The sequence below is a fragment of the Mugil cephalus genome, chromosome 1, assembly GCF_022458985.1.
Source record: "Mugil cephalus isolate CIBA_MC_2020 chromosome 1, CIBA_Mcephalus_1.1, whole genome shotgun sequence".
NCBI classification, from domain to species: Eukaryota; Metazoa; Chordata; class Actinopteri; order Mugiliformes; family Mugilidae; genus Mugil; species Mugil cephalus.
The window spans coordinates 3271926-3287608 of NC_061770.1; the positions used below are offsets into that span (position 1 = coordinate 3271926).

Sequence of the window (15683 nt, forward strand, 5' to 3'; positions counted from 1 at the left end):
TTTGTGGATTGGGTTTAGCTAGCACATTCTGTCAAGTTCTCATTCCAATTGGGAACTGAGAGTTTGGGAGTTTGGACGTTGGGTCAATATCTGCTGCCATCTCAGGATTTTCTTCATCTGCAGGAGTATTTAGGTGTGTGTTACGTGTCGAAGTAACACCCACATGATGCAGCAGAACGCTGCATTATGATGAGATGTCAGTAGCTTCAACGTTTGGCTGATCGATATTCATCCAGCACAGCAGCTTCCATTAAAACATGCACACTGAATAAATATTTTCCGCCAAATATTCTGCTATATTCATATGACTCCAGTGCACTTCGAAGGACTCAGAGCAACGTGTTAACTTCCTTTTAGCTGGTGTGAAGATGATGCATTTTCTGAGAAATATTAGCATCTCTGTCTATTGAGAATAAGAGCATCTGAGGTAAGATTTAATTTAACCAAAATGCCACTGACAATCATTTTCTGTGATAGCAAACAGGACTGAATTAACAACACCCAGTGATGCGATAAATGTCAACAACATATTGTTTATTCTTTGACTCTGAAATAAGGTTTTGCTTCTTAATCTGCAAGTCAGTTACTAACATTCCTCTTAACAGTTTTGTTTGATGATATCTATTTTGGTTCCTCTTCAAGTACTAATGAATGAGCACAGTCGAACACCATATATCGATGCCCTCTTCATAGTCACTAACAGACAGACAGCTGCAGACCTATTAGCACACATGATTAGCTGACAAGTGCTAATGGTGTCATTCCTCAGAGTGTTTTTTTTGTTTCTGGTCTTTGATACATGTGCATGTTTTAGTTGATCTATCACAGTTCAGGGCATATTATTGAGCTTCCCATCAAACACACTGGTTATAACCTCTAACAAAGTCATGCCATTACATGTATACAACATACACATGCACGTCCCACTTCTGATCGAACAGTCTGCAATATAACACCCTGAAAAGATACCAAGGAGTTGTATAGCCTCAACATATCTGATAGGTTCAAATTAATGGATGTATATTGCATCTGAACTTGCTGCCATCAAGCCCATGCAGAGTGATGACGTATTGTGTGAGTGAGTGCTTTTTATGGGCACGTGTGTTCAGGCTGTGAGACTACAAGGACAAATGGAGGCCTAAACAATAAATCCACGTGGCTGGGTTCATAATTCAATATATGCAGAAGAATGGCATAGAAACTCACTTACAGTATCATTACTGAAAGTTAATGGCATCTAGTGGACGAAGGATATAATGTATCACACTAATACATGACTTTAATGTTGACATTCTACTGTATCGGCTTTGATACGAACATAAAAGGAAAGATGCCAAGACAAAATGTTTAAAACACTTTAAGGATGTGTCTTTTTTTCAACACATTCTATATAACCTCTGAAAGAAGAAACGCCACGTTCATGTATTCACCGTGACACAAGCTGTACAACCCCTGTCAGTTCAGTACTCTGAGGGATTTTTGCAGTTATTACAACCTTACAGCTCCGGTATGACGTTGGTTCTCCTGATTACATTTTAGATGAATATTATTTTGTAATGATGGCCTATGAGGTTGTTTTTTGACTACTCTCTGTTAATAGTACTGCCATGTCAATTACTGGGAGCAACTAGGGGGTTCAGTGTCTCACTCAAGGACACTTGGGCATGTCCTAGGGAACTCTCTCGTTGTGTAGACAACCTGCTCTAGCTACTGAGCCACAGCCACCCCGATATTACAAGGTTAAAATATTATTTCAGTAGGGTTACAAAGTAATGGAAGGCCCTCAAAGTAATTAATGTAGTTGTTGTTTTACATGCAGATGGGAAGCCGACCAGTGAATTGCTGGGAATGGAAACTGTCATTTTATACAGCATGGAAAGAAATCAAGATATGAACAATTTGCTGGTATAAGCAGCTAAACAGATACATGTCTTATTCTGTACTAAACTCATTAAATTGACAGCATTACATTATTTGAAATTTAACAAAATCTTGAACTTTAGATTTCCACTGTTATTACAGTACAGATAAAATGAAATCCACAAGTTGTTTTTCTGTTTTTCCAGGACTTGACCCAGGTAGTCTCAACCAAATTGAATTGTGCTTTTTTTTTTATCCATATTGTGTCTCTGATTATATTGTTATCGCGAGTAAGGCTGAGCCACAGTTCCTGGATTATTTCTGCAATATGATTCATAGTTTAAGCCATATGGATTTCAAGCATGAAATATGGGAGAAACCTGCTAAAGCCACCGCTGTCTAGTTAGAATATGAGCAAAGCCCTTCTTAGCTGTGCTGATGCGTAAAAGCAGGTTGACTGGCCACGACAGCTCTGAAACAGCATGTACAATCCACTGTGATAACACAAGGGAACGAAGAAAACACAAAGTAAGTTACATTTACATTTAGTGATCTTGAACTGTGAGTGTTTCTTGGTGCATTCAATTTAACAGTGTTACATCCTTTCAGAAATAAAGGGGTCAAGGATGTCTTTTGGTCCTTTCCGCCGCTTTCCTCTCGTCATTACTGCTATGATCAAATGTCATAAACTTTTCTTTTTTCCATAGTTTTATTCTCTCTGTCCTCTCCCCTCTTCCTACCTTTCTGCAAATTCTTCAGATATCCAGAGCTCTTCACTTTTTCACTGGCATTACCAGCCTCGTCCTTGTTTACTATAGGTTCTCAAATCTTCATCTTTTCTCTCCTTTTACCTCAGCCGATCGAGGCAGACAGCCGTCTACCCTGTGTCTGGCTCTGTCTAAGATTTCTGACGTCTGTTAAAAGTTTTTTTTTGATGCCAAGTGCTGCTTAAGGCGTCTCCTCGCAACACAGTAGGGCTAGAGTTTGATGATGCAACAGTAGGCACTTCAAACTTCAAGTTTGGTTGCAACTTCACAGGAGCCATATCATAGAGCGCATTTGTTACAGGGCTAGTTTGAGATGAGGTAGGGAAAAGGTCAACAGAGATCCTTCCCTTTGTGCAATCAGAGAAAGCAGTCACATCACCAGTTTCAGCGTGTGACTGATTTAAGACACATTACAAATCCGTATCTTTCTCAAACACCAGGAATATGGCTCTTTTTTTCTACATCATAAACACATGCTGTAAATCAAACAAGAATGTGCAAACTGATTGCGATGAGCAGAAAAAAGATTCAGTGTTAATCCCTGGATTACAGCATTATGATTTCCCCGCCTTTCTGAAAGATTTTACCACTGTTTCAAACGTGCGGCATGCTGATTCCCAAATATATGCATCTTTGTGGGTGAGCATTTAGCTAAGACAAAGTAGGTTTCAAAGGCAAAATGACTCTGCCAGCCAATTCTCATCAGCAAACACCTATAGCTGTGAGAAATGGGTTACTCCCACATCATTTTAGGAAACTATTTAGCAGGGTTATTATTCTGCTACAGTGTATGTCATGGCTGCAACAATGCATAAAGCTTATTGGAGCCAATCATGTTTTCTCAGACGAAGCTTCTACTGTCACATCTGTGCGAGTTGAGTGACATGTACAGTATTCGAATTCAGTCAAACAGAACAGGGTGAAATTTTGCTATTTCCCTTCTTTTTTATATATATAAATTGTGCTTCATATATTATCAGTCGTTTCAAAAAACTATCTGCAATTTGAAACTGAAATGCACATACTATTGTTTGGACATGCACAATGGCCACAAGTTGTAATTCATAGTGATGGTTGATTGAGAAATATGGCAATTAATTGTCAAAATTAATACTAAAAGTGGCTCTGGACAAAGCAGATTCAATATTCATTCAATCATTCAGCTTCATATTTTTACAGAAGCCAAACTACAAGGTTATGCAGGGTACCTTCAGATAATGGGAGTGGATATGAAGCATTACTTTTGATTGTAAGACTGAAAAGGACAGGCTTCAGCACCTACAGCAGGGTGCTGGAGGCTGGAGTTTAGAGGTTGTGTGTTTGTTGTGTTTGAGTTGAGCACTGTAAAGGTGAGTAAAGGCTTAAACTTTATGCATAGTTGCATAAAGTCTTGCGTGGTGCTGTTTTAGTGTCATTGTGTTAGAATGTGAACCTTGTAAATGCGTCTGTGACTTCTTGCTGCTGGTGTGCTTAATTAAGTGCGTACGGCTACGAGTGTGTGTGATATTGCGCATGTGAGCGTGAGAGCAAACGGGGGTGGAAATCTTACGACATGTGACAGCTGGTGGGCCGATGCCAACGGGGAAGGATGGAGCAGGGAAGGAAATGACTGTTGCCACGGCAACGCCGAGCTGGAGTGGCTGATGGTCGGGTAGCGTGAAGAAGCTGCCAGCTGAGACAGCGAGAGCTGCAGAGAAACAATGCAAATGATTCGCTGTTATTATTATGATTATGAACTACAGGGTTCAGGAATATACTTTATGCCAGAGAGGCACATGCGCTGTCTCAGATGTCAGCAACAGCCCATTACACTGCTTTGGCGCTTAGGATAAGCTCTTCCCTACTCGCTTCCCTACGCACAATCTTTTAAAATGTTGTCATCCCCCAGCAGGTCAAACTGTTTGCCTGCTCCCTTCTTATTCTGAGGACTTTTGACTGGAAACAAAAGAGTGCCTGCTAAATTATTGAGAGTTTCTGTTGTTCTTTACAGCTGTATTATGTAAAAATGTGACACAAACATGGCAAACAGCACTGATCCAACACAACTGAGGTGTAGAACCCTGCACCCCATCCACACTTTACACTGAAGAAGGTTGAGATTGTTCCAGGCTGAATGTCAGTGCAGCTTATATAATACTGATCAAGAAAGGTTGTGCAATCAGAACTCACGTATTAATTACACCTCCGCTGCAGAAAGACGCATCTCAAACATGTTTTTATGCAAAACTTCCTTATCTTTCATCTTTCTTGCTCATAGAAAGACGGAGTTGTGTAACTGAACAGGAAAGTAAAAAAAAAATGGGTGTTCTTAAAATATTAGGAATAAGGAAGTCCCTTTATTTTTGTAAAATGGTGGAAATGCCCACAATGCAAACTCCAAATTCGTAGTGTGTTTCCTCCCCAAAATATTATGACAATTATGAAATATATTTCATAGGTAATTTCTTCTAATCGTCTCGGTTTCTTTCATAATCTGTTTTGATTAGTAGTGGCAGAAAAGTAAGCAGAGGAGTAAGGAGAGGATTGGAGAAAGAAAGGACGTGTTTCTCCAATCCTGGGTGATCCTGAGGCGTTCCCTGAACTTGACAGGATATATTACAGTGTGACTGACTCTGCCTCAAGGTTTCCTCTGAGATGGATTGCCATAGGTAGGTATCTGGAACGCTCCTTGACTGATGAGCAAACTACTGCTATTGGCTCTCTAAGCCAGACAAAGGCAGTTCTGTTCTGAGCTTCTTCTATGGGTCGATCACAGGTGAGCCCAGAGAAAGAAAAACAAACAAACAAACAAAACAAAAAAACAGTCAAAATAAATGAGTTACCTATTATTACTGCAGGTTTTATTCAGATTCTGATTTATTTGTCCCCATAAGGCAATTTATGAGCAGCATGATGCAAAAGAACAAGGCACCTTTAAGGAACAAAAAAAATAGAATAACAGTGTATACAAAAAAAAATATATGCAACAAATATTTTAACTATCCAAACTGCCAGTGGAGGGTGTAAATATGACTTAAAGAGTAAAGTGAATAAAGGATTTACAGGGATTATATATTTACATGTTAATGCAGCGGTAGAATGGGTAACAAATAATAAATATGAAAAGGAGGCAGTTGCCGAAAAAATGTGGTGAATGTGCTAAAAAAGGTGCTTGGGAAAAAACAACATTTTATTAGAATACTTTGTTTACAAAAGTTAACTTTGGTGAAGTATTATTATTATTATTATTTTTTGTTAATAAAATTTCTGGGGGGGTGTTGTTCCTCATTGGGAAAATGCTCCACATAACCACAAATGTATTTAGGTGATTGTAGGCCCATTTGCCTTGGGACAAACACGGCAGTCTTGTGCTGTTGCTGCTCTGATCATAACTTAGGCCAATAGTTTACTTACGTAACTTGTTGACCTGCAGTGTTAAAAACAGCATCAGCGGACCGCTTGCTTTGACCATTCCTCAATAATTTCAGTGTTTTCAGTCCGTTTGTGACCGGACTCAGTGGTCAAAACAAATGGCCTTCTGGGTGAAAATAAAAATCCTGCTCTGAGCCATACGAAGCGAAAAAATAAAAAATAAATAAAATAGGCACATGCTCACTCATCCATTGGTCTGTTGGACAAACATACTGTGATTTTGTGGTGCTTGAAAGTACACCGCACTGATTGCTTCAACAGGGAATAAACAGGCCACAACAGACATTCCTATTCATTCCAATAAGAAACAAACAAACAAAAAACACACGTTGTCACACAATGAACAGTACCGTATGAACGAACTGTGTACTTTATGAAGAAACAATGACAAGGAAATGTTGGATTACATACTGAACTTATTTTTAGAGCTTATTCTTATGTTTTTTTTTTTTTACAACTCTCAAGGTCCCACGGTGAGGTTGGCATGGCAACTGGTGGTCACCATTATGACACATCCTGTATCCTCAAATCCTCAAATAACCAGGAAACCAATCCAAAAAAATGACACTTGAACAAGCCTCAATGTTATATTAACTACCTAAAATGACAGAAACCATCCTATATTTGATTATTTTAGTGTTTTAGTTTGGCCCAAGTCCCATCCACTAACATGGAGGAGGTGGAGCTTATGACCAGTATTGCAGTCAGTTACCAGGGGGAGCTCTCCTTGCTTCCACTTCACTTGTATCGGCATCTATCTTTATACAGTCTATGGGTTAACACGGCTCACCTTAAAGCTATATTTGGGATTTTCAGACTTTGATTTCTAAATGAAAGTCTGATGCAGTTATGCCACTGTCAACTGGCGGCAGTAGCTGAGGAGGTAGAGCGGTCGTCCAACCAAAAGGTTTGCGGTTCGAGTCTGCCCTAGTGTGTCTGTTGTGTCCTTGGGCAAGACATTTAACCCACCTTGCCTCCAGGTGAGTGCTTCCTGGTGTATGATTGCAAGTGAGTGATGTTGGTGGTGGTCGGAGGTCGGAGGCCGTAGGCGCAAACTGGCAGCCATGTTTCCGTCAGCCTGCCCCAGGGCAGCTGTGACTACTGAGGTAGTTTACCACCAGCAGGGTGTGACTGTGTGAGCGAATGAATAATGCATACAACTGTAAATACTTTGAGCATCTAAAAATGAAAAAGCGCAATATAAAACCAATGAATTACTATTAATACATTTTAATGCGCAATGCTGATTAACCTTAGCAGTGGCAAGTCAATCTTTCTGTATGTCTCAGTATACCAGTTTTCTTTTTAAATCTGGTGACTGTGGTGACATTGCTGTGATGGTTTACTGCAATCAGGAATGATAGCCAGACCTCCAGATCGAGTTAGTCTGAAAAATGAAAAAGTTACAGATGTAACTTTGGTCCTATGAATTCACAGCCTGCGGCATTCAAGGACAATGAAATGGAATCTAGGGAGTGTCCACCAGATGGTTTTGATGCTCTGGATTAAAAGAATAAACTCTGTGCTCAGAGGAAAGATTAAAGTCTGAAAAAGAAAGCAATCAATCGATGGGGAGGACAAACACAGATTATTACTAGTGTTGACTTCCTTCGTTAGAGGACACTGAAAGAAGACACTGAAGGAGTTGCAGAGTGTGGGCATCCGTCATACGTATCAGCAGTGATTCTATAATTACTTTGGATGTCAGAGGGAGAAGACGAAGGTTCAAGACTGCAACGCTACTTCTTCAACCTTCTATGGTTGAAAAAAAATCATCACACAGTCAGCATCAGCACTGAAGATATAACCCTAACCCTGAGTGTAATATTTAAACAGAGAACTTTTTCATCTCATTCTCATCTTCCATAACCGTTTGTCCTCTGAAGGGTTGTGTGGAGGCTGGAGCCTATCTTACCTAGCTGTCAACATGCGAGAGGCGGGGTACACCCTGGACATGTCGCCAGTCTCCAGAAGACTTTATTAAATGTTATTTTATTCGATTTTTAATACTGTAACTCAGTCTGTCAACTGGAGACATTATAGATCCCCTTGGCATGGAGGTCACTTTCCCAAAATGTATCTCCTTCGATAACACCGTGAGCTGTTAGAGGAAGAGCTGCCTGTAACGGGGTGTAAAACTTACAGCAATGTGACTTTACTGTGCCATGTTCTGTGTGCATAATGTGAAAGGGGAGATTTGTTCTTGAACCTGCATGTGTTTGACCGCACTACAAACTACAGCTGCTCTACTGTGTATGACAATGCGTTACTCATGCGACAATGAGTTGCTGCCGAGAAAATTAAGCCGTAAGGCTTGAAATCATACTTTACACAATAACCAAGCAAATTAACCACTACTTGTATCCTTGATTTAATAAGGAAACTATCAGCAGTTTAAAATAAATGTTTATTCTTATATCTGTCTTGATGGGATGTATTGGAATGTCATGGAAACAGCAGAAGAGAAAAAGTGGTTTGAGTCACAGCGTCAGAGTGGACTCGTTGGAAACTGCTCGTCACTCCACAGTTTGCTCACTTGCAAATACAACTCCGGGCTGTAGGCGTAGCCCTAAAATGAGCTGTTTTGGCTGCTATAGTCAAAATGCTAAGACCAGCGGACTGTCACAACTCGGTACTTCCAAATATCGCAAACGTAACTCACATTTTACGCACACATGCAACTCATGTTGAGTCACAACGTCCTGCACACAGAGGGTGTGAAAATCACCAGATAGACACTGTGTGAGAGGATCTCACACGCGCACACAAGAGGATACGTGCAGCGAGGCAATTAGTAGTGGCATTGCTGTGGCTGCCAATGTTCTGAACTCAGCCTGTTTGCCCTGACAGCCAAGCGGATCATCTGCTCACATTCTGGCTTCATGGTTCCTGCATGTGTGCATGCGTATGTGTGAATGCGTCATATGGAAGTATAAACTGATGTGGTGACGAGAACAAAAGCAAATTTGAGAGGATCTCAGGCTAGAAAACAGTTGAGGACACACAGACATGAGTTGTCTGAAAATAATTGATTGTGACATCAGGAGTTTGGAAGACTCTAGACAGCTGAGATTATCAAATATGGCTCGACAACAATTTCTACCAAGCAAAGGGAAAGTATACACCCACATCTAAAGATAGATGTGTCATTTCTTTTTAAATTTAAAGACAATAAATGAAAAAAATCAAACCATTTAAACATATACATGCTTTAAGGAGTGCTTAATACACATTTAAGCATATGATTTCCATATACAGTACAGTTTTTTAATAGCAGGCCCTCCATTTCTGTTATTGTAGTCAATCAGTGTGAGATTGGCACAATATATTGATGGCCTGGGGCAAATCTGAACCGCTGAACCACCTCAGTGAGCAACCAACAAGGCTACATCACCCAGGTCATTGATCTGAATTTAGTCTGTTACCACTATAGCGCCTACAAAAGCTGAAAATGAACTGAGAACACAACTGATCTCCTCATCATCACCTAGTTTATTCATATCAGTGTGTCAAAGCTGCGCCATGCCTGTTTAGAAAATAGCTTTTTGTTTTAAAAGAGTTGTGTGTGTTTGTGTTTTATTCCATCTGGACCTCGATCATATAGGAATAAATCCAACCATCCCATAATATTTAAGATTAAGAACTTTAATGTTATTGCACGCAAGTTACAACGAAATTGTGTTTGGCAGCAATCTTCAGTAACAGCTTGAGGTCAGGTGTTTATAAAGGTAATAAATGAGCCTCAACTATTCATGTTTTTAGTATATGTCATGTTTTTAATTATTCAGCTCTAAAATTATTCATAAAAAACAAAGAAATACGTAAAACCAACATCAGGTGCATAAAATTCATTCTGCTTTTTATAATGCACCACATACGGAGCTTCATGTTCAATGCAATGTTTTAGGCAATGGCAGCTGGTATAAATGGGCCAACAGGGCTAAGCCCTCCCAACACAACAAATATGGGATTTTTTTTAAAATAAAAAAAATAATAACTTACAACAGATTGTTTTAAATAGTCAAAAGAAAAACAAAGAATCTCTTAATGGACTGATTTTTTACAGCCCAGCACACATGGTCCACTTTCATTCATTGAAGTCTTGTAAGTGATTGACGGCAAGTGTAGCCAAGAATTCACATTTCTGTTTTCTGTGATTGCTTTTGGAGCACAAGTCACATCGGAAAAATGCTGGCAATGTGAACAATACGGTGAAATAGTACAGCAGACAGTGACACTGGCTACCACTCGGGAGGTCATGGTTTAAACCATGTGCAAAAACACATCTGATGAGGATCCTAATGAAAATTGTTTTTTTTTTTCCCATAGTGCAGTGTTGGTTGTCATATATTTAGTAACGAGGATTCTCAGCAAAAGCTAGAGAATTTGAGTTTGAGTTACAGCCTATAAATGTTCTGACTCCACTCCTATTGCATGTCACACACAAATGTAATTCTGATCCAACACGTCAGGATAAGTGTACAGGATGGAGGACCTGAAAGTAGACTAGGCAGCCAGGAAGGGACAACATCAGGCTAGGATGCAGATTCAGGTAAGAAGAGGTGGTGATTGATGATTAATGTGAAGAAATAAAATGAATAGAAACCAGTTATTTATGGCTCATCTCATCTTCTACTACCTCATCTCATCTTCTACCACCGCTTCTCCTCACTAGGGTTGCTGGAGGGTTTATTAGGTACATCTTGCTAGTAAAAGGCCGGACCCCCTTTTGCCTTCAGAAGTGCCTTAATTCTTCGTGGCATACTTTCAACAAGGTGTTGGAAAGCCATTGAAGTACAGTGAACTCATCGTCATGTTCAAGAAACCAGTTTGAGATGATATGAGCTTTGTGACATGGTGCATTATCCTGCTGGAAGTAGCCGTCAGAAGATGGTACATTGTGGTCATAAAGGGATGGACATGGTCAGCAACAATACTCAGGTAGGCTGTGGCATTTAAACCTTATACTAAGGGGCCCAAAGCGTGACAAGAAAATATCCCCCACACCATTACACCACCACCACCAGTCTGAACTGTTGATACAAGGCCCTGATGGATCCATGCTTTCATGTTGTTTACGTCAAAGTCTGACCCTGTCATCTGAATGTCGCAGCTGAAATCGAGACTCGTCAGACCAGTTAACGTTTTTCCAATCTTCCAGTGTCCAGTTTTGATGAGCCTGTGTGACCTGTAGTCTCAGTTTCCTGTTCTTAGCTGACAGGAGTGGCCCCCGGTGTGGCCCATCTTCTTCAAGGTTCCATGTGTTGTGCGTCCAGAGATGGTATTCTGCATTCCTTGGTTGTAACAAGTGGTTATTTGAGTTACTGTTGTCTTTCTATCATCTCCACCAGTCTGCCCATTCATCCACTCAACTGCCGCTCACTGGATATTTTCTCTTTTTTTGGACCATTCTCTGTAAACCCTAAAGATGGTTGTGTGTGAAAATCCCATCGGATCATCAGTTTCTGAAATACTCAGACCAGCCTGTCTGGCACCAACAACCACACCACGTTCAAAGTCACTTAAATCCCCTTTATTCCCCATTCTGATGCTCAGTTTGAACTACATGCCTAAATGCATTGAACTGCAGCCATGTGATTGGCTGATTAGCTATTTGTGTTAACAAGCAATTGAAGAGGTGTATTTAATAAAGTGGCAAGTGAGTGTATATGAAACTATAAAACTATAGAAGAATATACAGGTTCATGTAATTACATTCATTAAGGTCCAGTTATATTCACATGTAAAATAAAGGTCTGTGTTCGTGCTGTGAATCACATATGATCAGAAATCCTCTGGTTCTTTTTTGACACAAACACTCATCCAGACAGTGGCACGCAGGCAGCATGTTAATCTGATAATACCAGCCTCATTAGGTCTTTACAGCTGAGTGAATTTGCTGTTGACAGCTGTCGTTATAGCCAGCAAAATCCACTGTCTCTGGCGACAGCTTGTTAAGACAGCGCTAATGACGAGAGATATGATCTAAATAGCCACCGAGTATAAAAATGATTTTTGTTCAGTGCTTAAAAAGCAACATGTACGACGTAGTGCTTCGGATTCACTTACCAGAACACTGATATTGTCTGGAAAGCCACGGTGCATAGTTTATTATGCTATTATATCATTCATTTGCGAGATAGAGAAGATTTTCCACTTGGTCCATACTCTTTTCATTGTGCCAATTACACAGTGACTTGCAATATGAAATGTTCACTTGTCATAGGAAAGGAATGAATGCAAACATCACTATTAACTGCATTTAAAATAAATAAGTGAGGATTACCTAGAAAAGAAGCAGACTGATTAATGGCCTCTGTATTGGTCTAAGTGTTACGCTTTCACTGTTAACTGAACATAATATGCATAGTACACATAATCAATCATTCGTTCTGTGATTGTTGTCCAACACTAATGTGTGACTAATGTGTTGCACATTTGCATGAGCAAAGGTTCAGGACACAATATTGATCTGGTCCCTTTTTGAGGCTGCAAAGGAAAAGGATCATTTTCACTTTGCCTGTTCATCTTCAGTGTTCAAATCGACCTTAGCCTTAAATAGACTTTAGTGTATGTAGACTTTATAAGATGTTTAAATGGGCACCACCCACAGATGCTCCTCCATTCATTCAGAACTGAAGAAGCTACTTGCATGAGTGGCAAAATGTCTGTGGCCTAGATGATGGGAACAGTCAGAAAAAGATACGGCAGCATTCAATTTTAATTCCATTCTGTATTTCCACAACCACACTATAAATCCTCACCCTTTGATAAAATACTGTTATCAAAGGGCTGCCTTGAAATGCCAGCATTAACAGAAATCCATTTATTTTCAGAGAAAACGCATGGTTAGTTTGACAAAATCTATCTTTGCATAGCTCAACACACCAATGAGTGCTGGGGAGTTAAAACAGAGTCACGCAACATTATACAAAGCTCGGAAACTCATTTGAATATTCATTTGATAGCAGGATGTGGCAGCATCGACACACTGTGAAGCAGGCATGTAAAAACGATGTCTGACTGAGCCGGCGCCAGCTGACAAACAAGCCCTGTGCCAGCAACAAACTGAAACACGGCCTCACCTTCGGCCCGCGGACTACAAGACCACCTGGGTCAACAGAACACGAGCGCGACCCCGAAACATGGCCGCAGCCCGATGCGAGGCATCATCATCAGTGACGGCAAACAAACTCAGCTGCTCATCCAAAGGCTGGCTATAAATACCACAGGGTCTTTAGCATGCTGCACGGCGGCAATCCGAGAGTGTCGAGGATCAATAATTTATGCAAGCAGGAGAAAGTTGTCAGCGCCAACAATGCCTACAGACGAAGCTGGAGCATACAGCTTGTTTACAGAGCCATTTCAGAGACGGATGCCATTGATTAATCAGCACTTGACAGCCATGTTAAAGAGGAAAGAAAACATTTAGTTGAACAGGGAAAATCACTGATAGGATTGCAAACATATTTTGTATCAGTATCTTTGAAACAGAGGAAGAAAAAGAGACAATGAGTGTAAGAGGGACACTCTTTGTGAAATAAGCAGCAGTTACAGTCGTGATGAATTGTAGGATGATTGCCAACAGCAGTGGCGTGGCTTCACACAGTGTTTTCTGTTTCATTTCTTTGTGGACAATCCTGGATGGGCTACTAGATAAATATCCACGTTCTGCACATTAAGTAGCCAAGCCATTAATGACTGCTGCTTTAAGCCTTTATTTACTCAGGAATATATGTGTGTGTAGAAGAATATGCTGTGCACTTACTGGAAACTTAAAGCTGCATTAATTGATTTTCATCGGCCACCAGGGAGGAGTAGAACAAGCAGCAAACACAACATTTGACATTTTAACACCTTCGATATGGCAAAAACGTCCGCAAACAATTGCTATTCCTATTTGCATATTGATCCAGCACTGGGCCACATTAGCATCTGTATAATGCTGCATGGCGTTAATGTGCAGCGGCATCACGTACTAATGATTGTGGGGGGGAAAAAATAGTTTTGGTCTACACGAACTCCTGAGACACTTTCTCATATGCACTGCTGGATATTTGACATTCTTTAGGTTCTTTATTTTATGTTTTTGTTGAAGGCTGTAAGAAAACAGAAGCTTATAAGGTTTCAAATTATATTTATTTAAAAGGTGCAATGATGGGGCAGTGTTTAGTTCAGCGAGCAGAGCACCTGCCCCACATGCTGAGGCTACAGTCCTGACTGCAGGCGGCCCTGGTTTCAATCCCGCATCAGGTGCCCTTTCCTGCATGTTGCTCCCCCCTCTCTGTCGCCCCATTTCCTGTCTGTCTCCACTGCCCTGTCCAATAAAGGCTGAAATGCCAAAAAAATATACTTTAGAAAGGTTCAATGATGATTTATCAATATATATATATATATATATATATTACCTAGCATGGTTGAAAAGGAAGACTATTTATCTTCTAACTCATTAAAAGCAATTTTATGATATAACTTCTCAATTTTCTCAGCTCTTAGTAGGTGGCCTAATGAGGACGTCTTTGAATTCAGTGTGCTATTATACTGTAATTGCCACTTGTGGCCAACAATTTCTTTTCTTTTCTTTTTTTCTTATATAGAAATTTATATCAGGAGCTTATTAGTTTGTCTATGATTTTCTGTCTGGTGATGTGCATTTCTCTTGTGGTGAAAATTTAATTGCTCCTTTAGGGAAAATGCTGTTGACCTTTAACCTTAAAAACCATGAAAGCGCCACATAAACATCCTCTGATTTGCAATGTAAATATGCAGGAATGCGAAGGAAATTTAAGACAAATACACAACAATGACATATTTTGTCTTTTGTTTGTTTGTTCAGTCTCTTCGGTGGACTGAAAGTTTGGGGAATTGACAGTTGATTGAAGAGTTGTGTTGAGCGGTATATCCAGATAAGCACCATCTTCTAATGTCGTCCCTGAGCTGACCGATATGACCACAGTCGTCTCCTCTCCACCACTGGGAGCTGCCCACTTATAGGCTTCCGCCGCCCTCGCTGCTTAATCAAAGCGGGGGTCGATTTGTAGAGTTCGTGGGTGCAGCCCTCTCCCCCACCCCCTTGCTCTCGTCCCCTGCTGGTTCAATTTGAAATGAGTCGACGATGCCGACTCATTTTGGCCCAGAGAGCCAAGAGTGAAACAGAGCCGATCTCTCTCCTCCTCCGCTCTGTGTTGCTGTGTGTCCCTGGCCTCATCCTGTGAGAGAGCACCATCTATCACAGCTCCCAGTCCCCACTGGCACTTCCACTCAGACTGAGGGATGATGGCTACGCCCTGTGGCTTAGCACAGCTGGCACCGCCAGACACACAATATACACACAGCGACACACGCTGTTGGTATATGTTACGTACGGTCGATGTTACTAGATATGATTCACTCTCACCCACACGTCGCAGTACATCAGATGCCATGGATGGATTATCACGGCGAGTTAAAATGATGAAGCATTGATCAGCACTAGATCAATTGCCCGTGGCATTTATTCTGATTGGGCGCAAGCATGCATGATGATCATCATCAACTTCTCAGGTTACAGAGGCGATTTAGGGCGTCTGTGATTGGCACACGGAGACTTCTTGTTGTCTTTCGCTAAGAATAACATTTTCAATAGACACACACCCACACACTTCC

General features: G+C 40.6%; 1 protein-coding gene across 2 annotated transcripts in view; it reads right to left on the bottom strand.

The window, feature by feature from the left end:
• Positions 1 to 15683, bottom strand: part of LOC125022730 (nephrocystin-4-like) — a 159667-nt gene that overhangs the window by 57565 nt on the left and 86419 nt on the right. For both annotated transcript variants that reach the window (XM_047610754.1, XM_047610012.1), the window contains exon 12: positions 4177 to 4314. In XM_047610754.1, coding sequence (XP_047466710.1) covers positions 4177 to 4314 — 138 coding nt within the window. The remainder of the gene's footprint in view (positions 1 to 4176; positions 4315 to 15683) is intronic.